Here is a 22,880-nt window from a genome sequence, read left to right on the forward strand (position 1 = left end):
GTTGTTATGGAATGTCTGATTTGCTCTCTTGAAGTGATTTACTTTCTTGGAGTTGTGTAGCAAAGTAGCATCTCCAGTCCTGATTCCACCCTGCTCCTCAGCCTACATTTCCACTCCTCTCATGAACAATTTCCATGTAAAAGTCAGAAGCAGGATCACTGTTGCAATTCCACCTTGCATGGGAGATTGCTTGCAGGAGAGGTGGAAATGTCAGCTTCCTGTGTCCCTGGCAACAGGAGAACAGATCTCTTTTGCTAGCAAATTCCTTATGCGTTCTCTACACTATTGATTATGTAGGGATCATGAATATGAATCAGTTACAGATGTGTAATTCTAGGTGACACATTCATAACTGCGATAATAAATTGCAGCCTTTCATTACACATTTAATTTATACTGTGAAGCAAATCAAACAGGATTACTCAACTACTCATTTGCTTGATCTGGTAAACCACTACTTTTCATTAGCTCTCCTTATTAGTTAAATTTATACACCTTGTGCACTTTTTTCTTTTTTTTATTTTAACTTTGCATCACATACAAATATATAGAACGATACAATTTTGTACATAAAGAAATGGAAATATGCATACACACACACACACACACACACACTTGTATGTATATTTGTAAGCCAAATACATCTACTATTGGGGCATGGTAACTTCTTTTCACGGATATTTGACATTACTTTCTGTCATCATCCGTTATTCACTTCTTTGCACGTAGTAAAGTCATTTTCTTATTAGATTTCTTATTGTTTTCCTTCAGTTAGTAGGGAGAATAAGGGTTTTTTATTATTATTCCCAAAGTTTATTTATTTTTCCCATTTTTTTTTAATTTCTATCTGTTTTCTCATGCATCATCATAGTTATTCTGTCCATCTCCTTCAAATCGATTACCTTGCACAACCATTCATCCATTAAATTGTTGTTCCCTCCTTTCCAGTACTTAGCAAACACTAGACACGCTGCTGTTACTAAATACAATATAACATTTATTTCATCTCAACATATTTTCTCTTTAAGGTGAGCTGTAATATTCAGTAGGTATAGTTGGGGTTTCAATCCTAGTTCCAATTGAAAGGTATTCTGGATTTTCTGTTGTACTTTCCCCCAGAACGTCTTGCAATTGTACAGTCCCACCACATGTGAAACAATGTTGCTTCATTTTCCCCACATTTCCAACAATTACTTTGCTTTGAATTTTGAATTTTAGCTAGTTTTAATGGAGACACATGCCATCTATAGAGTAATTTGTAGTAATTTTCAATTAGATTGGCACTTTTGGTAAATTTTATATCTTTTTTCCATGTTCTTTCCCAGTTTTCTAATGGAATCGGCTCTTTAATATCCTGCATCCATTTAATCATTATTTCTTTCACTAATTCACCTTTGAATGCAATATCCAGTAAAATTTTATACATCCTTGATATCATATAATAATAATTTGTTTTATTTATATACCGCTATTCCAAAGATCATAGCGGTGAACAGCAAGTAAGCTAATTAGCAAGTAAGCTAATTTGCCCCCAACAGTCTGGGTACTCGTTTTAGCGACCTCGGAAGGATGCAAGCCTGAGTCGAGTTTGGGCCCTTTTGCTGGTCTTGAACTTGCAACCTTGTGGTTTTGAGTGAATGGCTGCAGTACAGGCATTTAACCACTGCACCACCAGGGCTCCTAAATAATACTTTATCCAAAATACTTAATTCTGTATCAATACCAAATTCCTTCTTATCCTTATGGTATCTCCCTTTTAATTTATAATAAAGAAGCCAGTTTATTTCTATTCTGTCATTTTTTAGTTATTCTGGAGTTTTTATTTCCTGTCTTTTCCCTGTTCTAGTTAGGATATCTAAGTAAGTAATCCATTTCTTTTTTATAGGTTCTTCTGCTTTATAAAAGGCTTCTTGGACCGAAGTCCATCTTGGTACTTTAGAGTGAAAATATTTTTTTATACTTCTTCCAGATTTTAAATAAAGTTCTCCTTATTATATGTCTATTCCAGTCTTTAAGATCTCTCTCTTCATAACAAAGGTATGCGTGCCATCCTTTCCCTAGTTTTATTCCTTCTAATGCCAATAAGTCATCATTGTTTAGCTCCATCCAGTCTTTAATCCATGTAAAAGCGCACACATAGTAATATAGTTGTAGGTTGGGGAGATCTAATCCACCTCTTTCTTTGTGATCTTGCAAATTGGCTAGTTTAATTCTAGATTTTTCCCCTGCCAGATAAACTCACAAATATCTTTGTTCCACAATTTAAAAATTTTTGTTGCATGTTATAACAGGAATATTGCTGTCATCTGGTACCACTTCTAGGCTAAGAATGGATCCCTGGATTACTAGCTGCTTTCACTGTAGGAGCAAATAAGAATGGGTAAACTGCCAAGGTATTAGAGCACCAGCAGCCAGCTCAAGCATCCTAAAAGGCACCACCAGTCTTATTCAGAAGAGAGGTAGAAACGCCTCAGCAGGAGGAACAAGATCAACAGGGGAGAGAACAAAGATTGCTGATTCCCTGGCTTCAGGAGCAGCTTTCTCCTCCTAAAAGGAGTAGGGAGGCAACTCTGAAAGCGATGGGGTGAGGAACACATGGGATCATGAGTTTCCAATGCCAGCACCCATCACCAAACACTTTAAGATGGGTTTGTCAAGGGGGTCTTATCAGTGAGCAACATCCTCTCATCACTCCTTGACTCTTTATGCTGCATTATTGATTATACTGCCAGTTGGAGTGCTGGAAGAATGAAATGTAATTAGCCTCTCCTCAAGTAAGATTTAATAATAATAATAAATGTTTTATTTGTATACCGCCCTTCCATAAGATCAGGGCGGTTTACATCATATAAGAATACACAAACATTAAAACCATCTCAAAAATTACAACAAATAGTACAACACATAATAAAAAACAAATAAAAACAACAACAAATGCCCCCGGGTTAGCCAACCATTGCCAGTGCGGCCTTTTGCGGCGGGGGGGGGGGCCTATAGGGACTTAATCGGGGAATGCAATTTGAAACAGGCAGGTCTTTAACTCCCGTTTGAATTGGGCCAGGGAGGTAACTGAGCGGAGCTCTATGGGCAGCGTATTCCAAAGGGCCGGGGCAGCGATGGAAAAAGACCTCCTAGAGGTGGAGGATAACCTCACCCCGGGAACCCTAAGGAGTTGCTGCCCAGATGTTCTGAGGGTGCGGGGCAGAATGTACGGGGAGAGGCGGTCCTTCAAGTATCCTGGGCCCAAGCCATTTAGGACTTTATAGGTCATTACCAGCACCTTATATTGCGCCCGGAAGCGAATGGGCAGCCAATGGAGGTTTTTTAAAACCGGTGTTATATGGCTGGTCCTGGACATGCCAGTGACCAGCCTAGCAGCCATGTTCTGCACCATTTGAAGCTTCCGGGTTTGGTATGAGGGCTGTCCCATGTAGAGTCCATTGCAGAAATCCAGTCTCGAGGTTACCAGGGCATGTACCACAGTTTCAAGGTCCCTCTGGGCCAGGTATGGGCGCAGCTGGCGAATAAGCCGAAGCTGATAACAGGTGCTCTTGACCGTCGCATTCACCTGAGCAGTCAGGCGAAGGGACGAGTCAAGAAGCACCCCCAGACTGCGCACGGAGTCCTTCACAGAGAGCGTGACCCCGTTCAGGACAGGTGGAACCACCGTCATTCCTGGACCAGGGGAACCTATCACGAGTACCTCCGTTTTCTCTGGATTCAGTTTGAGTCGGTTTTCCCTCATCCAGCCCATTACTGACTCCAGACAGGCCACGAGAGGAGAGACGCCATCCTCAGTCACTGCATCAGTCAGAGACATAGAGAAAATAATTTGGGTGTCATCAGCATACTGATAACCCCGCGCCCCATGTCTCCGGATGATCTCTCCCAGCGGTTTCATGTAAATGTTAAATAGCATGGGAGACAGAATGGCTCCTTGAGGGACCCCAGTTTTAAGGGCCCTCTCATCGGAGCACACGTCTCCCAGCTGCACCATCTGGGACCTCCCGGAGAGGTAGGACCAGAACCACTGGAGCGCAGTGCCCCCAATTCCCACCTCTGCCAGGCGCCCCAGAAGGATACCATGGTCAATGGTATCGAAAGCCGCTGAGATGTCCAAGAGCACCAACAGGGACACGCTTCCCCTGTCGATGCCCAGACGGAGATCATCGACCAAGGCGACCATGGCCGTCTCAACCCCATAACCTGCCCGAAAGCCAGTTTGAAATGGGTCCAGATAATCCGTTTCATCCAAGACCCCCTGAAGCTGGATTGCAACCGCCCTCTCGATCACCTTCCCCAGAAATGGCAGCAGAGAAACTGGCCGATAATTGTTATACACCAGGGGGTCGAGGGAGGGCTTTTTTAATAAAGGTCTTACCAGGGCCAATTTAAGATCAGATGGAAATTGCCCTTCCCTCAGAGATGTATTAATTATCCGGCGTAACAATGAAGTTACAGTCGGTCCCCCCTGGGCTGCTAGCCACGAGGGACAGGGATCGAGAGAACAGGTTGTCTTCCGAACACTTCCGAGGATTTCATTTCAGTATCATATGTGATAATTAACTAAACTCTGAAAGGTGTCTAATTCTCTCTTTTTTGCCATCTTGACTCAAAAAGTGTCTGAAGATTGATTTTCTGTCCACCTATGCTAACCACTGTTGCCTGCATGTCTGGTATCCCATAGGTTGGGATATGTCAGCCTATAGTTCCCACAAGCCACAGTCAGCAGGACCAAAGGTCAGGATTTGGGGGAGCTGTTGCCTAAAACATCTGGAGGGTCCATGTTGGGAATGGCTACATTAAGCATTTGTAAATGAGTTCATGCAAGTTTTCAAATTACTTAATGAGGGAGAATATTATTTTATAGCATCTATCATACTCTTCCTTCAAGGAAACTTGCATGCCACCTAGGAATACACAACTCAATAGAATGTGATTCTGAATAGCTATGTATAGGGCTGTTTTATACAAACCTACATGTCTAGTCCAGATGTGGATTTCATGCTGCCGTGCAGATTACAAATCCCAGCAGCCATAAACAGCCAGAGGTAAGGCCCAATTGATCTCATTGATCTCAACAGGCTTGCCCTGTAAGGTGGCATGGCATAAGATCATGTGAAAAATAGTGTGACTTGTTTCAGACTAGACATGTATAGGATTGTACTGTAAGACTGAATCATTACTGTTGCACATGGTTTACAAGTACATATGCAGCCTATCAGAGAGACTGGGGATAAGGAATGCCTTGACATCCTTAAACCTTCCCCTTATCCAAGTCAGGAACAATCACAGTGTTAGAAAAAATGCATATAGTAACTGAGAGGTGTTCTTGAGATATTTTCTTCATATGAGTCCAATGAACCATCCAATTTTCAGCACAGCCTAGCTCAGCTGATCTCTGTAGAACTGACAAGAGCTTGGAAAAGTTTTTTTCCCCTTTTTTTGTCTAAAATGTTTAGGGTCCCATTGATTCTGCGGTCTTAATTCATTTGATTCACAAAAGCAACATTATCAAGCTGTAACCACCATGAAGGTTAATATGCCTGCCCATCACAGAAATGTCACTCTGGTGTGGTCTAAGGACTGAGTTCTGCAGAGATCAAGAAGTGCTTTGAAAATTTGTGTTATGAGCCTTCCAAACTTCCTGGATTTGTATCTTGTGTTTTAAAGCTATGTGTAATGCAGAACTGTGCCCAGACCTACTTGATATACCTCGAACAAAAACACAAACTCCAAAAACAAAACAATAAAACTTTTATTATGATTATTGAAAGCATGGCTATAAATGTAAAACTGAAATTTGATTTGCATTCCAGTTTTCATCTGCCAATTTAGTCTGAAGAAAACCCATCAAGGCACGTAAGTACTCAGCTCCCTTCGGGAGGCATCCCAACTAGAAATAAAACATAAAGAGTATCAAGATGTATTAAAACGCTTTTGTGTAAAACACAAAACCAAAATAAAAACCTATAGCTCTGAGGCAGGTCCTAAAAAAATTACTTTGTGGACTACAACTTCCAGAATTCCACTGGAGAATTCTAGGAAGTGTAGTTTTATATATATATATATATATATATATATATATATATATATATTTATTTATTTATTCAGGGTCTGCTCTAAGGCAGTAAAGGCAAGGACAAGGCTACAAGTCTGTGTCAAAAATAGCTTCTCCTAGTAGTAAAACTGTAATATTATGTGAACAATTACAATTTGAAAGCCAGCATTTTATAGTGGTTTGAGCATTGAGCTATGACTCTGTAGACCTTCTTCTGACTCCTCTGGACACTGCTGTTGCTGCCTAGTACCAACTGATTTAGATAATGTCCTAGAGGCCAGAATTTGTATCCCCACTCAGCCATTGAAACTCACTGGTTGACCTTGGGTAAGTCACACTCTCTCAGCCTCAGGGGAAGGTAACAGCAAACCTTCTCTGAACAAGAAGACCCCAGGTTTGCCTTAGGATCACCATAAGTTGGAAATGACTTGAAGGCACACATCATATGATCATCATCAACAACAAATTACAGTTTGTCATTTGACAGTTTTGAGGGGAAAACTGAGATAGAAATAAATATAATAATAATAACAACAACAACAACAGTTTGATCAGAATTGGCCTCCAGTGATAATACTACTTAATACTAGAGCTGGCCCTGAGTTAAGACTGTTTACAGGCTCAACATTTAACTTCAGCAGATTGAAAACAATTAAGTCAGTTCACTTCTTGCCAATGAGAAAAGTACACTTCTGAAAACATAATTTAACACATTTCATATATCCTTTTGATCATCCCGAAGCATGGACCATTTTCATGACCAGCCCACCTCCAGCTGTGCTGCTTCCATTCTTGACAACAAATTCAAAAACCACAATATATAATTATAGCATAGACTATTCAAATATAATTGTTTGGTTAAATATAATGTCATTCCTTTTTGATGAAGTGATGGGACAAATATACACACAAATATATACATTTTTAAAGTGGTGTCTCCTGTAGGCACTTTGGTTTTGGTCCACATGAATTCCAAGGGCTTCATATTTCAATGGAGAGTCTCCTTATTGGCGTCTGTAGTTCTTAGAAATGCTCAAGCGTTCTCCAAGCTGGTTTCAGATCTCAGGCAGTTCACAGTACATGATAGATGAGCTTGGGGCGAAGGCTCTCAGGACTGCCTGGCTGTGACAGAGGGCTGCCACTGGGAGAAAGGGAAACCTCTGTGTCCTGCAGGGAGAGCCCAGCCTGATCTGAGGAAGAGATTCGATCCACTATGCTGGATAAACAGTCCAGACTGGAAAGGGCTGTACTCGCTTCTGGGGGATACACAGGGGAGAGGAACAAAGAAGGAGTGTTCAACAGAAATATCAGAAACATCAAGTTGGAAGGCACCTCAAGTGTAATCCAGTCCAGCCCCCCACCAGTGCAAAAAAACAAAAACAAAAAAACAAAAACCCTACTAATATACAGGGTGACCAGATGTCCTCCTTTTTCAGAACATGTCCTATATTTCAACCTTCTATCCAGCAGGGATTCCAAAATGTATGCCATTTTTAGCATGATTGCATGATTTTATATTTATATTCATGTTTTTAGCTTTTATTTTGCAATATTCTACATTTTTGGAGCCTTGTCCACCTTTGTGGTGGTGACATCTGGTCAGCCTGACTAACATGGCACACCAATATATTGCTATCATAGAATCATAGAATCATAGAGTTGGAAGAGACCACAAGGACCAGCCAGACCAACCCCCTGCCATGCAGGAAATCTAAATCAAAGTATCCCCAACAGATGGCTCTGCCTCTGTTTAAAGACCTCCAAAGAAGGAGACTCCACTACACTCTGAGGGAGTTTGTTCCACTATCAAACAGCCCTTCTGTCAGGAAGTTCCTCCTAATGTTGAGGTGGAATCTCTTTTCCTGCAGCTTGCATCTATTGTTCCATGTTCTAGTCTCTGGAGCAGCAGAAAACAAGCTCACTCCCTTCTCAATATGACATCCCTTCAAATATTTAAACAGGGCTATCATGTCACCTCCTAACCTTCTTTTCTCCAGGCTAAATATCCCCAGCAACCTAAGTCTTTCCTCATAGGGCATGGTTTCCAGACCCTTCACCATTTTAGTCACCCTCCTTTGGACATGCTCCAGTTTCTCAATGTCCTTTTGAATTGTGGTGCCCAGAACTGGAAACAATATTCTAGGTGGGGCCTGACTAGCCCCTCTTTAAAAAAAACACCTCCCTGCATGAGTTTGAAGATCTTCAAGGGCAAGTTTTATTTCAGCCCCACCACCATCATCATCACAGCTATGTTTGGTGAGAACACAGGAGAGGGCCTTCTTTGTGGCTGCTCCCTGATTTCAGAATTCCCTCCCTTTCTCCTTTCCTTCAGCTGACAGCCACAGACCTTTTTTATTCAGGCAGGCATTTGCCTTATAATTTATGTGGCAGAAAGGGCCTTTAATGGGGTGCTATTTTCATCTTTTTAATTATGTTTTAATTACATTTTATATTATTTCAGGTTTGTGTTTTAACCAAACTCTTATCTAATTGGATCTGTATTTTTGAACTGTACCCTATTTTAAATGCTTGTAAACTGTCCTGGATCTTGAACAAGGAGAAAGGTGGGATGTTAATTAAGGGACTGTTCAGACAGCCTTGAAGGAGAAGCATGGAGCTGCCTTGTTTCAGCCAGATCGGGGCCGCAGCAACCACATGCTGCAGCCCGATCTGGCCTTTTTGGGGCGCAAAAAGGAGCCACAAAGAGCAGCTCCTTTTTGCGCCCTGGAAAGGGTGCCATAGCTGCATTGCTGCAGCTTGGCTATGCTCCTCCAGTGATACATTGTGTGGATGCAGCACCAGAGGAGCACCATGATGATGCCATGTGCCATGTGGAGTGGTCGGGGAATGCGTCATGCCTTAATGGCTAGTATAAACAGGGCCGAAGAAAGGAAAGAGTGGAGTGTTCTATGGAGGGGACACTGGCCCCCAAATGAAAATCCTGCCCCCAAATTACAATTTCCTTCACTCTCCAAATTTCCAATATTGCAAAGAACAAGACACTGAAAATTATTCACACCTAGAACTTGTCTATTTGCTGTATTCACATAGCCTGTCCCTTTTCTTTAAATGTCTAAATGCTCTTTCTAAATGCTAAATAACCAACTAAGTGCTAGTGTCTGTAATGTTAGAAATTTGGAGACTGAAGGAAAACATCATGGGGAGGAGGCAAAACACTTATAAGGGGCACGTTTGTCCCCTCTAGCTACACCCTTGCTTCTGATGTAGCCTTCCAAACAACATGTATGTTCAAGAAGTTCTTCCTAATGTTTATTCAAAATCCCCTTTCTTGTCACTTGAACCCATTAGTTTCTAGCTTACCCCCATGAGCCACTGAAATGAAATGTACATGCAGTGAAAAAAAAGTTCTTCATATATTTGGAAATGAGTCTTATATCACTCACTATTGGTCTCTTCCTGGGACTAAATATATAATGTCATCAATCTTACTCCATAGAATTCAGTCTACGAACTGCCATGAAAGAGAGGTGTGTGTGTGTGTGTGTGTGTGTGTGTGTGTGTGTGTGTGTGAACTTTTTGAAAAAGCACCTTGGGCATTTTTATGAAAAAAAAATGCTTAACAAATGATACAAATAAAATTCAATAACTAAAAGCTGCTAGGTGTTCCAAGACCCAGTGGCTGCTGCTTTTCCTGGAATGTTTCTATGGAGATGATAGAACCTCCCCACTTTGATGTGACCAGTGCTAGGATTACCATTTGGAAGATCAGAGCAGTAGACATTGCTGTAAGTGCTGTTTCTCCTGGACCACATGGGGCTGTTGCATTCCGCCTGAAAAAACAAAAACAAGAGGAGACTTTCATAGTAGCTGCCACTACAGCAATCACTTGTGTTACATTTGAGAGCCCAAAGCAGGAATATGTGTACACAAAACAGAAGGATCAATGGAGGGGGAGTTGCACTCAGGGGTGACATCCTTAGACATTAAGACTACAGTGGGCCTTTAGTATCCACTGGGGTTTGGTTCCAGGACTCCCATGGATTGCAGCTTTTGAATTCAGTACAGTCACATTGTGTGCTAAGGAGTTGCTATATATTTTTAACAGTCGCAGGCCACTGAAGAAGACTTCAGTCGAAACGCGTCTGGCCTTTGGTTTTTATTATTAGAATTGATATAATTTTTATAATTGCCAAAGAAAAAGGGTTCCCCCCCCCCTACCCTTTCTGTTGTTTTATTGGCTTTTCTCCAGGGTTTAGTTTCTCTGGTTTTGAATTTTGGATATTTTATTATCTATATATATTCACCCTTAGCATTTATAGATTTTTCAGTGGGGTATTTATACCCTTTAAGATACTATATTGTTTTTTTGCTCCAGGGTGCTGTTATTTCCTTATACGTGTACACAAAACAGAAGGATCAACGGAGGGGGGGTTGCACTCGGGGGTGACATCCTTAGACTTTAAGACTACAGTGGGCCTTTAGTATCCACTGGGGTTTGGTTCCAGGACTCCCATGGAAACCAAAATCTGTGTAGGCTGATCCCATTAAATGCAATGGCTAGTAAAATAGTGTGCCTTATGAAAAATAACAAAATCAAAGTTTGATTTTTGGAATGTATATATTGTAAAAATATTTTCAAGCCATGGTTGTTTGAATTCATGGATTAAAAAAACTGCGGATATGAAGGGCTGACTGTACATCTCAAGAACCCACCCACCCACACACACACACACACACACACACACACCACTGGATCTCTCAAATGTTTACACCACAAAAAAACCCTAATCAGTGTGGCCAGTAGCCACAGCTCAACATCAGAATTTGGAAAAGTTACTTTTAAAGACTACATCTCACAGAATCTTCCAGGCTGTTTGGAGCATTCTGGGGTGATAATCCCATAAAATAATTTTTGCAAGTTCAATTCAGCATAAGGACCTCAGGTTGAAGGTATCTGGTGTATGCCAATTAGCAGCAGTACTCTAGGGCTCTGAACTTAACTGGTCGTTTTGGGGGTGTTAAGGACTAAATCTGGACCATTGGTATGCAAAGCATGTGTTCTACTACTGAGTTATGGTCCTTCCCTTGTTCCCAAGTAATGGCATTATTTGCCAAAGAATGTTAAGGATAAGACTTCACCTATAATCTGACTCATTGCCATGTTTATTTTTGGAAGGGTTTACCTCCAAAGGTAGAAGTTGTGGTGACTACCACCAGTGACTAGTGGTAATGCTAGGATGAGGTTTTGCTCAGTTTTAAAGTCTTCCAACAGGGATGGTTGGGAATCTTGTTTGTGATATTCATAATAATGAGCCTAACTGCTACCTTAACGACTGGAGCACCATATTTCAGCAGAAGGTGTACTAGCCTGGATTATTTGGATTGGGGAGTTTTCTGGCACTTTCCAAAACAAGTGATTCCAGAATTCTGGCTATCTTTAGTTTACTGAGCAAGCCAATTAAAAAGCCTTCTCCTATCCCCAGCATATGCTGATTCAGTTGAATGTTTATACAGTATATGCTGGGGCCTTCTGTATCGTGTCACACATGCAAGATCTAAGATTAATAACAGGAGTCCTGCTGTGCTAAACTTCTGTTTTAAACCTTGGGCATTCTCCTTTCCAACAAGAGGCTGCCTATAAAATCTTCCTAAATCATGTGATGCTACAGTAGTAAGGTGCTCCAGAAAAGCAGTGGAGCAAGAGTAATACTGAATAGGTTTGACATGCACTTAGTATAACAATAACTTGGTCATATGGTAGATGGTTCTATAATATCTCTGCTTGTAGTATTAATAGTAAGATCAGCAGGCTTACTACTAAATTAGTATTTCATTAGTAGTCACAGTAGCATTTTCACAGCATTTAGTTACATCACCAGGGCCAAGACCCCACATAGCAGAATGCATAGGGCAGTTCCAAACACAGCAGCTGGCCACATTTTGAAGTAAATGATGTAATGCACATTAGCACTTGGAAACATTGTTGGCCATGTTGATTGGGAATTTCTGGGAACACAAAGCCCCAAAGCAACACTTCCAAACTCTGATACTCATTGCCATATAAAATCCCCCCCCCCCAAAAAAAAAGTAAGACTGTTACATCTGGTGTCTAACAATATCTAGCAGCTTCACTGAAATCAGATGGAGGTTAGGATCATACTCTCAGCTGGATGTGTGCCTGTATGTTTCTGTGTCTTCCCAGTGGGCTAACTCAGACCCATCAGATGATCCCTCTTGGGGATTCAGCATGCAAGCTCAGACTTTTAAAAGCCTCCCTTGGCTTATTTGCCCTCCCTGTCCCTTGCCCTGGAGTGTTAGGAAAGAAAGAAAAGCAAGGCCACAGAGTCTGATGTATCCCCTCAAATGGGTATTACACTGACCATGAAGAATGGATTGGAGAACAAGAAAGTCCCTGCCAGCAAGCCTGGAACAGGACACTTTCCCAGAGCTTGAAGGCAAGCTCATCAAAGCTCTGGCATGTCCGGAGAAGAACTAAAAGAATGTAGCCATAACAACACCCCATAACAAGTAGGGAGGGGTGGTGCAAGAGAGCAGGAGCATGTTTTCTTTATCAGCAGTGAACAAATGCCTGGGAGAAGCAAATGTTTCCTCTCAGTTGGCAGAGGTGAGAAATGCAGGCTTTTCCACACTTCTGTTATTCTTGCTCTTTAACTCATTGTCAAGCGAACCAAACAATGGAAAACCTATACATACTCTCTAAGCTATTCGGCTGGGCTTACTCCTAAGATAGTGTGCATAGGACTGTAGCTTAGGTTGTGTGTATCTCCTCTCTCACACGCACACTGCAAACACACAGAAAGATTAATTAATTAATTATATCTGGGGCAGAGTTTCAGAAAGTTCCTTTTTGAGGCTACAATTTTCTGAATTTCACATGGTAGCTGGAGGATTCTGGAAGTTGTAGTCCAAAAGAGAACTTTTCCAAACGTTGGCTTGAGGAAATCCTCAACTCTGGATTGAGGAGATAAGTAACCTTCTAATATGGTTTTCAAAGAAAACATGCTTCCCCCTCCCCTTTAAATACAATATGGTGGTTAGAAGAAAGCTACCAGCTACAGAAGCACTTTCTTCCAAGTCAGTGTGTTTATGACTGTAGCATATGGCTCCCAGGGCCACAGCAACTCAATGAGGACTTCACTCAGCCCAGGGCCCTTCAATCAGATTCTGAAAGTGGAAGCTTGTTGATTTCAATCGATTTCAAAGAAATATATCTTAAAGACCTGGGCTAACCATCAGGCAAATCTCCTGACCCAGCAACAGCATCCTATACACATTTACTAGAAGTAACTAGCTGACATGAAAGGCCTTTCCTTGTCAAGTATGCACAGAAGGGAATTTTAAAGCGCCTTTACTTGGATGAAAGAAGCATCACTGCCACTGGCACAGAAAATAAGTGTTTTGTGGCAATGTTTTATTTAGCAACAGCTTTAGTGAACTGCGGCCCACCTGGTCAGGTGTATCAATTATGTATCTGACAAAGTGACCTGAAGTCAAGGATTTGTTTTTGCTGCCAGAGACAAGGAGGCTACCCCTTGAAGTCCAAAGCCAACATTTTGACTCTACTTCTTTGTACATCTGGCTGGATCGCACAACCTACAGACTTAAACACACACTGGGAGTGAGGTTCATTGAACTCAGTGGTTCATACTTCTGAAGTAGTGGGCTGTTAAGCGTGTACTTACACATTCAGAATTCTATGCCAAAAGAAGTAGTAACCTTCGTAGTAGACTATAGTTTCTGCCACTGACTGGCATCCTCTTGGTTTAGTCCCAATTAGAGTGGACCCATCCAATCAAATGTTGAATCAATACATAGATCAGTCTCATGGAGTCAATGGCTCTACTCTAGTCAGGACTAAAATAGGATTCAGCCAATGTGTCCTTATAGACAGAAGTGCAGCACAGGTGAGTTGCCTTGTGTCCAGTGAGCCTCCTCCCTAGTAAAGGGGTCTAGCTAGGGCTGTCTCATTACTTGCTGTGTTCATCCCCAGAATGATTTGGAGCCAGAATTTCTTTCAGCCCTGCGTTTGGCTTTGTGTTCAGGAGCACAACCCAGAAAGCAGCCTTTAAGTACCAGTCATTTGAGCCGGATTCCCTCTGGGTGACCTGGAGCAAGTCACACACTCTCAGCCTCAGGGGAAGGCAAGGGGAAAACTCTGTTGATCAAATTTTGCCAAGACAACCCCTGTGATAGGGTCACCTCAGGGTTGCCATAAGTCAGAAATAACAATTCTGAGGAGGCTGGAACAGCAAGTGGTGCCCCCTCCCTCCAGTCCAAACCAAGGGACCCTCCAGGAACTCCCTTCAAGCTTGGAAAAGTTACCTTTTTTTTAACCTACAACCTTCAGACTCAGCAGCCAACATAGGTTGCTGGGGGATTCTGGGAGTTGTAGTGACTTGAGTGTTGGATTCGGACTTTGGAGAGCAGGGTTCGGTTCCCGGCTGGGTCATGCAACCCCTTTGGGTGGCCTTGGGCAAGTCCCATCCCTCCGCTTCAGAGGAATCCATGGCAAACCCCCTCTGAGCCAATCTTGCCAAGAAAACCCCAGGATAGGATTGCCATTTGACAATCTGGGGAGGAAAGTGGGGCTCCAGATGATGATGATGATGATGATGATGCCAAGAGTCCTCCCAAGGACTAAAGATCCCTCCCCCCCAAGACAAACCAACCCCTCGAGGCGGTGGCCTTCCTTGCTCTGCTGGCTCTTACCTGGCCGTCGGAGGAGGCGGAGGAGGGCTGGAGCTGCTGGCGGAGGAGCTGCTGGAAGCCCTGGATGCGTCGGATGGCGCTGCGGAGGATCTCCACTTTGGGCAGGCGCTGGCTGCGGGGGGCTCCCTTCGAGGAGGAGGAAGAGGAGCAGCGCCGGAGGGCCTCGAAGGCTCGGTTGACCCTCCGGAGGCGGCGTCTCTCCCGCAGAGTGGCCGCCTGGCGACGCTCCCCGGGGCCGGTGGTGGCCCTCCTCTGGCAGGCCTTGCAAGCCCAGGGCAGGCAGGGGGCCCCGGGGGAGTGAGGACTCTTCTCCTCATCCTCCTCCTCATCCTCCGAAGGGCAAGACCGGGAAGGGGCAGCCAGGGGCAGCCCAGAGAAGGGCGCCTCCATCCTCGCCTGGCCAAGGAAGGGCAGCTGGAGCAGGAGGGCTTGGGAGGCTGCTCCCTCTGGGCTGAGAGAAGCCCCGCCATGGCCAAACCCCTCCGCTTACGAGGAGGAGGAGGAGGAGGAGGAGGAGGAGGAGTGGGGGGTGTCCCTTAGTCCTTTGGGAGCAACACCTCGGAGATCGGAGGAGGAGGAGGAGACTTTTTGGTGTCAGCTGCCTGCCTTCGAGTCGATCTCGACTCCTGGAGATCCTTTGACCATTGTAATTATGTTACTCTTTCTTTTTCTTCATTTCCTCGGTTGAACTTGTGAAGGTCCTCCTCGGTGGTCATTGTTTTTGTTTCTTTTCTGTTCCCCCTGAAGCCTGCCTTTGCCCTTTCTTCGCTGATCTTCCTTCGCTGTTTCTGCGAGGACTCTGGGGTCATCCGCAGATCGGAGATCATTGAGAGTCCCTCCTCTTCTTCTCTGTCCAAGCCGGCTTTTCTTGTCATATGTACTGAGAGCAGCCTTGTGGCACCTTTGACACTAACTGAAAGAAAGAAATTGGCAGGATGAGCTTTCCTAGGCTTGAGTCTGCTTCCTCAGATGCATTTAAACGCATCTGAGGAAGTAGACTGAAGTCTATGAAAGCTCATGCTGCCAACTTCTTTCTTCCAGTGAGTCTCAAAGGGGCTACTAGATCTCTCTACATAATGAGGGCATTCCAAAGCCTTTCATGATCTATGCAGTCAAAGGCTTTGCTATAGTATAGTCTATAAAGCACATGCCGGTTTTCTCTTTATCACACAGGAGACACGGCAGTGAAACCCGTCCTTATCCTTATCCCTCAGTGTCAGAGATCTCCCAAAAGGCATTCGCACACTCACACTGATCTTGACATTAAGCTGCCAGTGAAGTGGAATTGCATTAACACCTACTTCCGTTAATACAAAATGAAGAGCAAGGATGGGACAATTCCACTTTACTGATGCTGTAAGAACAGGAAAAGAACAGGACAAGCATGTCTCATTCCCCCGCCCAGGTAATCTGAAGAAGAAGACTTTTGGAAGAGACCTCAAGGACCACCCAGTCCAACACTATTTGGCCATGCAGGAACTCTCAATCAAAGCATCCGCAACAGATGGCCATCCAGCCTCTGCTTAAAGACCTCTAAGGAAGGAGAATCCACTACACTCCAAGGGAGTGTGTTCCACTGTCGAACAGCCCTTAGTGTCAGGAGGTTCCTCCTAATGTTCAGGTGGAATCTCTTTTCCTATAGCTTGCATCCATTGTTCCGGGTCCTGTTCTCTGGAGCAGCAGAAAACAAGCTTGCTCCCTCCTCAATATGACATCCTTTCAAATATTTAAACAGGGCTATCACATCACCTCTTAACCTTCTTTTCTCCAGGCTAAACATCCCCAGCTCCCTAAGTCGTTCCTCATAGGACATGGTTTCCAGACCCTTCACCATTTTAGTCGTCCTCCTTTGGACACGCTCCAGTTTCTCAATGTCCTTTTTGAATTGTGGTGCCCAGAAATGGACACAATATTCCAGGTGGGGCCTGGCCAGAGCAGAATAGAGTGGCACTATTACTTCTCTTGATCTAGACACTATACTTTTATTGATGCAGCCTAAAATCGCATTGGCCTTGTTAGCTGCTACATTACACTGTTGACTCTTGTTCAACTTGTGATCTATTAGGACTCTGAGATCCCTTTCATGCGTAGTCTTGTTAAGCCAGGTCTCTCTCATCCTATATCTGTGCATTTCATTTCTCTGTCCTAAGTGCAGTACCTTACATTTCTCCCTGTTGAAGTTCATTTTGTTAGCTGTGGCCCAGTTTTCTAGCCTATTCAGGTTGTTTTGAATCTTGATCCTGTCCTCTGGAGTATTAGCTATTCCTCCTAATTTGGTGTCATCTGCAAATTTGATGAGTATACCTCCAATTCTGTCCTCCAAGTCATTGATAAAGATGTTGAACAGTACTGGCCCCAGGACAGAGCCCTGTGGGACCCCACTGGTCACTTCTCTCCAGGATGAAAAGGAGCCATTGTTGAGCACCCTTTGGCTTTGGCTGGTCAACCAATTATTGATCCATTTAACAGTTGCATTGTCTAATCCACATGCTACCAGCTTATTTGCAAGAATGTCATGGAGGGCCTCAACGAACTACATTTCCCAGAATCCCATAGCATTGAGCCAGAGCAGTTAAAGCAATGTCAAACCGGATTTTTTCTGCAATGTGGAAGCAGCATATAGATGGAGGTTTGGGTTTGGCTGAATAGCCTCGAATGGGAGAAGCTGCTTTGGTTACCAGTCCATTCGCTTTCAAAGGACTGCTTGGCTTCTGCAAACCCAGTGAAGACAAATTTGTTGTGGTATATGGATGCACAAAACTGTGCTTCCCACCCCTGTTTCAATGTTTGCGGCAAATTACTGCAAATCAAAAATAAAACTAATCCTCCAATAGATTTCCCCCCTTCAATCTCAGATTGATTGTGTGTTTTAACCAGTTTTTCTAAACTATAACAGAAGTTCCAGGGAACTTTTTAAATTTAATTTTAATATTTTATAGTACAATATGTTTTTTAAATTGTTTTGGTGAGTCGCCTTGGGTCCTTTCCGGGAGAGAAAGGCGGGATAGTAAATAAATAAATAAATAAATAAATAAATTTAATTCAAGATGGTCTTTGGTTGGGGTTTTTTTTTGGGGGGGGTACACATGATAGTGAAAGATTGCTAGGTTATTGATCTGTTTAAATGTATTTGCACCTTTGTATTAACTTCCTCTTTAAAAAACAAAAACAAAAGTTCTCAGTCCAACCTGAACGTTAGGATTTTCTGTAGCGATGAACCTTTTGCAAAGGAGAATGGACACATATCTTTATGTGCAAATGCAAAGTAGACCCACTTAAAAGTCAGACAAAGAAATGCGCCTGCAAAGGGATCTTCCAGCAACTTTGAGCAGGAACTTCTGTAGATCTGAACCTACTTCCTCAGATGCATTTAGTAAACTCATGCTACCAGCTTCTCTCTTTCATTTAGTCTCAAAGATGCTGCAACGTCCCTTTGCAGGCTCCTTTCTTTGCAACTACTTTGCACTACCGATCCTCCTCACTCGGTGGTCTCTCAGCCGAAAGACAAATGCTTTTTGCTCCCTGAGGAACTCTCACTCCGCTCCCAGCGCTTTCCCTCCCCTTCCCTGCAAAGAAAATAAGTTTTCCCAAAGCTGGACCAGGAGGAAGGGAGGGGGACCTTCAGGGCTTGCACCGTTACCGATGCCTTCCAGCTGCCAGCGCCACACGACACTTAGCCCGCCCCCCTTCTCCTAGGTGTAAAATTTCCAAGGCCCACAAACCCTGAGTAAGGTTACACAAGGCGATGGCCAAAGCTTCCCAGAGGCACCAAAGATTGCGAAGCTGGAGTGTGTGTGTGTGTGGGGGGGGGGGGGTCGTCCTGCTGTAATAAAATGGCATGGTGCAGGCGCTTGCCAAAGCCCCAGGATCTCTTGGTTCCTGCATCCACACTCCAGAAATAATCAAGTTTGACAGCGCTTTAACTGTCCTGGCTGAATGCTATGGAATTCCAGAAATTGGAGTTTGTTGTGGCCCCAGAGCGGGGCTCGGATCAGATTTATAAACCTCCTTCATCACCCCCACGGATTCACCTGACAAAAATATTCCAAGGGTTTTATTCCCTTTAAATTAATTCTGCAGAAATATTGTGTCCCTAGTATAATAATAATAATAATAATAATAATAATAGCAAAGATTTGGGAAGAGGACTGATGAAAGCTAGGGAAGAAAGTGCAAAGGCAGGGTTACAGCTCAAGAGCACCAAAATAACGACTAGGGAAACACATAACTTAAAAGTCCTATGATGAAGACATAAAGTTTTTGTGTCCCTTGGCTCATTGTCTTTCATCAGTATGCAGGCAGGAGTAAGGAAGTCAGAAAAGAAGACTTGAAAAGCAAGTTATGAAGAACCTATCTAAGTGGTTCCAATGCAAAGATACACCATTAAGTACCCAAGTTAGATTCACTCATGCCATAGCATTTCCAATTTCTATGTATGGTTACAGAAGCTGGACAGTGAAGAAACCTGATATGAAGGGAATCGACATTTGAAACTGTAATGCAGGAGAGCAGTTCTAGGGTTTACCATGGACCACCAGAAAGACACATGGGTCCTACAGCAAACCAAGCCAGAGCTCTCTCCAGAAGACAAAATGACTATACTGTAGCCATAATATTTTGGACAGACCAAGGTTGGTTGGGAAAGAGTACAATGGTAGGTAAAGTGGAAGGTCCACATACCCTAAAGGCCCCAGATCCTGTCTGATCTTGGAAGCTTAGTCCTAGTTACTACTTGGATGGGAGACCAGATGCTCAGAGGAAGGAACTGACAAAACCACCTCTGAGTTTTCCTTGCCTAAGAAAGCCCTATGGAATTAGTGGGATTGCTACTTGAAAGCACACATACACCACCGTAGAAGGCAGTAGGAAAAGTAGATCACAACACAGGTGGCTAGACCTTGGAAAGCTGTAATTCATTTGTAAATAGGGACAAAAGGTTCACTTTGGGGGCAAATTTGTCACCAACGGAAGGCCCTAAAAGAAGACCCCTTTGAATGTATTCCCCAAGTGAGGAAATTTGCAATTCTTTGTACATTTACTAGGCAGTAAATCCCAGGTAGCGGTTTTAGATGGGTTTACTTCTGTTGAAGTGTCTATAGGATAGCAGTGTCCCTTATCCTTCGATCCTGTGTATCATAGGCTCTTTAGAAACCATTCCTACTGAGCTGACAGGGAGCAACTACATAATCCTATACACTGAATTCAGAAGGCTTATTCTTCTATTACCTCCTGGGGAATATGCACCCAATCACTGTATTCCTCTGTTTATTTTACAGATAACAGCCACCTTTTACAGTTGGTAGTTCCTATGAAAAATCAGCCAGCATCCCTATAGTCAGATCTGTGGCAGTTCCTCAGTCTGAGTGACTTGTTGCTGAGGCCACATTAAAGATGCAGTTCGTCAAACAGGGGAGAGGAAAAAAGTGGACCTTATCCAGAATCCCATATATACTTGACTATACCTCGACCTCATGTATAAGTTGAGGGCAGGTTTTGGGGCCAGAATTATGGATTTTGATATGATCTATGGATAAGTCGAGGGTAAAACTTAAGGGCATGTAACAAAGGATGGGGCAAAGGAAAATGATGTCAAGGAACTTACAAAATCCCAGCAGGTTGTGTTCACCCTAAAGGCTGGATGGATGAGAAAGTAGAGGAAGGTCAGTGCTTCCAGGATAAATTACATTCTTGCCTTTCATCAGGGGATGGTTCCTTTTTCAAAATAAGAATTAAGGTACAGTACTAAAATTGACCCGTGGATAAATCGACTCAGGTTTTTGGGGTAAATTTTTGACTAAAATTTCTAGACTTATACATGAGTATATACAGCAGCTTTTAATGTATCCCTTTATAATGGCATCATCAAGCAACATATTACATGTGTAGTACATATTAAGATGAATCAGCCTAAGGGTTTTCTTGGCAAGTTTCTTCAGAAGGGGTTTGTCATTGCCAACCTCTGAGGCTGAGGGAGTGTGACTTGCCCAAAGTCACCCAGTGAGTTTCCATGGCTGAGCTGGGATTCTAACCCTGGTCTCCAGAGTCCAATGCTCAAACCACTACATACTTTAGTAGTGTAGCATCCTCTCATTCAGAAGCAAGTTGCCCGTGCAAAGGATAACATGCCCCCCCATGCCAAAGACAGTTTGTCACTGCTGCTGCTCCCTACCTCCATATTTGCCACCAAAAGTGGGTGCCTCCTTCTATTTTGTTGTAAGGCTGGCCCTGGCAGCAAGGGCTCCTTTCCCTTTCTAGTTTTGTGCCTAAATTGATTGGATTTAGGTCATGAGGATGACATGTTTTTAAACCTAAAAAACCACGAAACAAACCCACAACCCAACAAGGATTGTTGCTGTGTGCGCTCAAGTCATTTCTGACTCTAAGGCCAACCTATAATGGGGTTTTGTTAACAACATTTGTTTGCTCTTGTTTTCCTTTGAGGCTGAGAGAGTGTGATTTGCCCAAGGTTTCGATTGCCTAGCGGGGATTCAAACCCTGTTGTCCAGAGTTGTAGTCCAATGCTTAAGCGACTACACTGTGCTGGCTTCCCTCCTCCTTATTGGCGAAAATAACCATTATAAGTCTGCCGAGTGCCTTCTTGGAGTTCTATACTTAGCTCAGAGCAGAGATAGATTTAAAATTAAGCCTTGGTGCTTTGGCCTGGTATCAGACTACTCCCTCTCCCTCTTTCTGACCCAGACACATGCAAGCAAGCAGAGAGTTTGCAGGATTTAGAAAGAGGGGCTTTTTGGTTGGAAGGAGAGGACAGGGATTCTGGGACCTGCAGTTCAAAAACAAAAAGTGTCTGTGACTCTTGTCCTTCTCCCCCAGGCTCTTCAAGGGTTGTTGTTGTTGCTGTTGTTGTCATGTGCCTTCAAGACCTTTCTGACTTATGACAACCTTAAGGCAAACCTCTCATGTTTGGTTTTTTTTTTTTTTTTTTTTTTTGCAAGATTTGTTCAGAGGGTGTTTGCCCTTGCCTTCCTTTGAGGCTGTGAGAGTGTGACTTGCCCAAAATCACCCAGTGGGTTTAAATGGTCAGATGGAGGAATCAAACCCTGGTCTCCACAGTCAAAATCCAACACTTAAACTGCTACACCCGGCTGGGTATCTGGCTTATAAAATGGAGGAGGCAGGGTGACTCGGTGTCCTCAGTGCAAAGGAGGACAAGGCGCCTTAAAATGTAGGACATTCAAGAAAAAATGAAGGATATGACTAAAGAAATAAAAGGTAAAAACACTCCTAGAAATACCAATTAGTCCTGCTCCTGAAGGCTGAATTGTAGGACTGATCCTGGAAAAGGAGGACGCCTGGTCAACCTGGACAAGGCACCTTAAAATGTAGGACATTCAAGAAAAATGAAAAGCGATATTATCAGTATTTTGGCTAGTAATATTGTACAGTGCCATACGGTGCTCTACAATAAAATGTAATAATAATAATAATAATAATGGAGGACATGACCAACGTGGAAAGCTAAAAACAGCAAGTGAATGCATGCTTCTTAGCCCTGCTCCAAATGGAGGAAATTTTGGCATTCCTCTTGGACAGAAGGCTGACATGGAGGACAGGTGCTGGGAAAAGGAGGACCTCTGGTCAACCCTGAGCTAAAATCGATAATATGTCAAATTCATCCTTCTTTGGATGGGGGGGGGGGGATGTTGGTATTCATCCTCCTGGGTGCTAGGAAAAAAGAGGCCCTCTGGTCACCCAGGGAGGAAAGGGAGAAGAGATTCCTTGCCTCCCCACTTGCACTCTGTGTGTGTGAGTCCTTCCCTCTCCCTCCCCTTTTGCTGCCCAGGGGATGAGGGGTTCTGCAGTCCCTGGTGGTGCATGGTTCCATGCCTGTACTGCAGACACTCACTCACTCACAAGGAGCCTGTGGATTCACAAAGGAAGGAGGCACGCCTTTTCTGAATTGCAAACGGACACTAAATTTCCTCAACTTTGAAAATCGACCAGTGACTGCATGGCCAAAAAAAAAGGGGGGGGGCAAGTGCCAGCCTACAGATAGCCCTCCCTACTCTCTGAACTAAGGCCAGAAACAGCAAAATGCAGGCCTAGGACTAACAGCTTCCATGTCTTTCTCCTCTTGGCCTGATGAAGAAGCCAGTGCGACTTCCGAAAG

At 43.4% G+C, this 22,880-nt stretch overlaps 1 protein-coding gene across 1 annotated transcript; it reads right to left on the reverse strand.

Moving 5' to 3' along the window:
• Positions 1-6,596: 6,596 nt before the first annotated feature.
• LOC149312143 (myogenic factor 5-like) lies at positions 6,597-15,142 on the reverse strand. Its single transcript, XM_089527173.1, has 3 exons — positions 14,753-15,142; positions 9,777-9,852; positions 6,597-7,317 (listed from the first exon to the last, which is right to left on the reverse strand). Exons 1-3 carry the CDS (start codon positions 15,140-15,142, stop codon positions 7,133-7,135), a joined length of 651 nt encoding a protein of 216 aa, XP_089383299.1. The 3' UTR covers positions 6,597-7,132.
• Between the last annotated feature and the right edge of the window lie 7,738 nt (positions 15,143-22,880).

The sequence above is a fragment of the Sceloporus occidentalis genome, unplaced genomic scaffold (genome assembly GCF_023333645.1).
Source record: "Sceloporus occidentalis isolate IW3139 unplaced genomic scaffold, rSceOcc1.0.p SCAF_5, whole genome shotgun sequence".
In the NCBI taxonomy this organism is placed as follows: domain Eukaryota; kingdom Metazoa; phylum Chordata; class Lepidosauria; order Squamata; family Phrynosomatidae; genus Sceloporus; species Sceloporus occidentalis.

Excerpts from the sequence above, each read along its gene's own strand:
- LOC149312143 (XM_089527173.1), bottom strand. The coding sequence starts at position 15,142 with ATGGAGGCGCCCTTCTCTGGGCTGCCCCTGGCTGCCCCTTCCCGGTCT. Across the intron at positions 9,853-14,752 it reads CCGCCTCCTCCGACGGCCAG|GCGGAATGCAACAGCCCCAT; the intron begins GTAAGAGCCAGC and ends TTGTTTTTTCAG. Across the intron at positions 7,318-9,776 it reads CTGCTCTGATCTTCCAAATG|AAGCGAGTACAGCCCTTTCC; the intron begins GTAATCCTAGCA and ends TGTATCCCCCAG.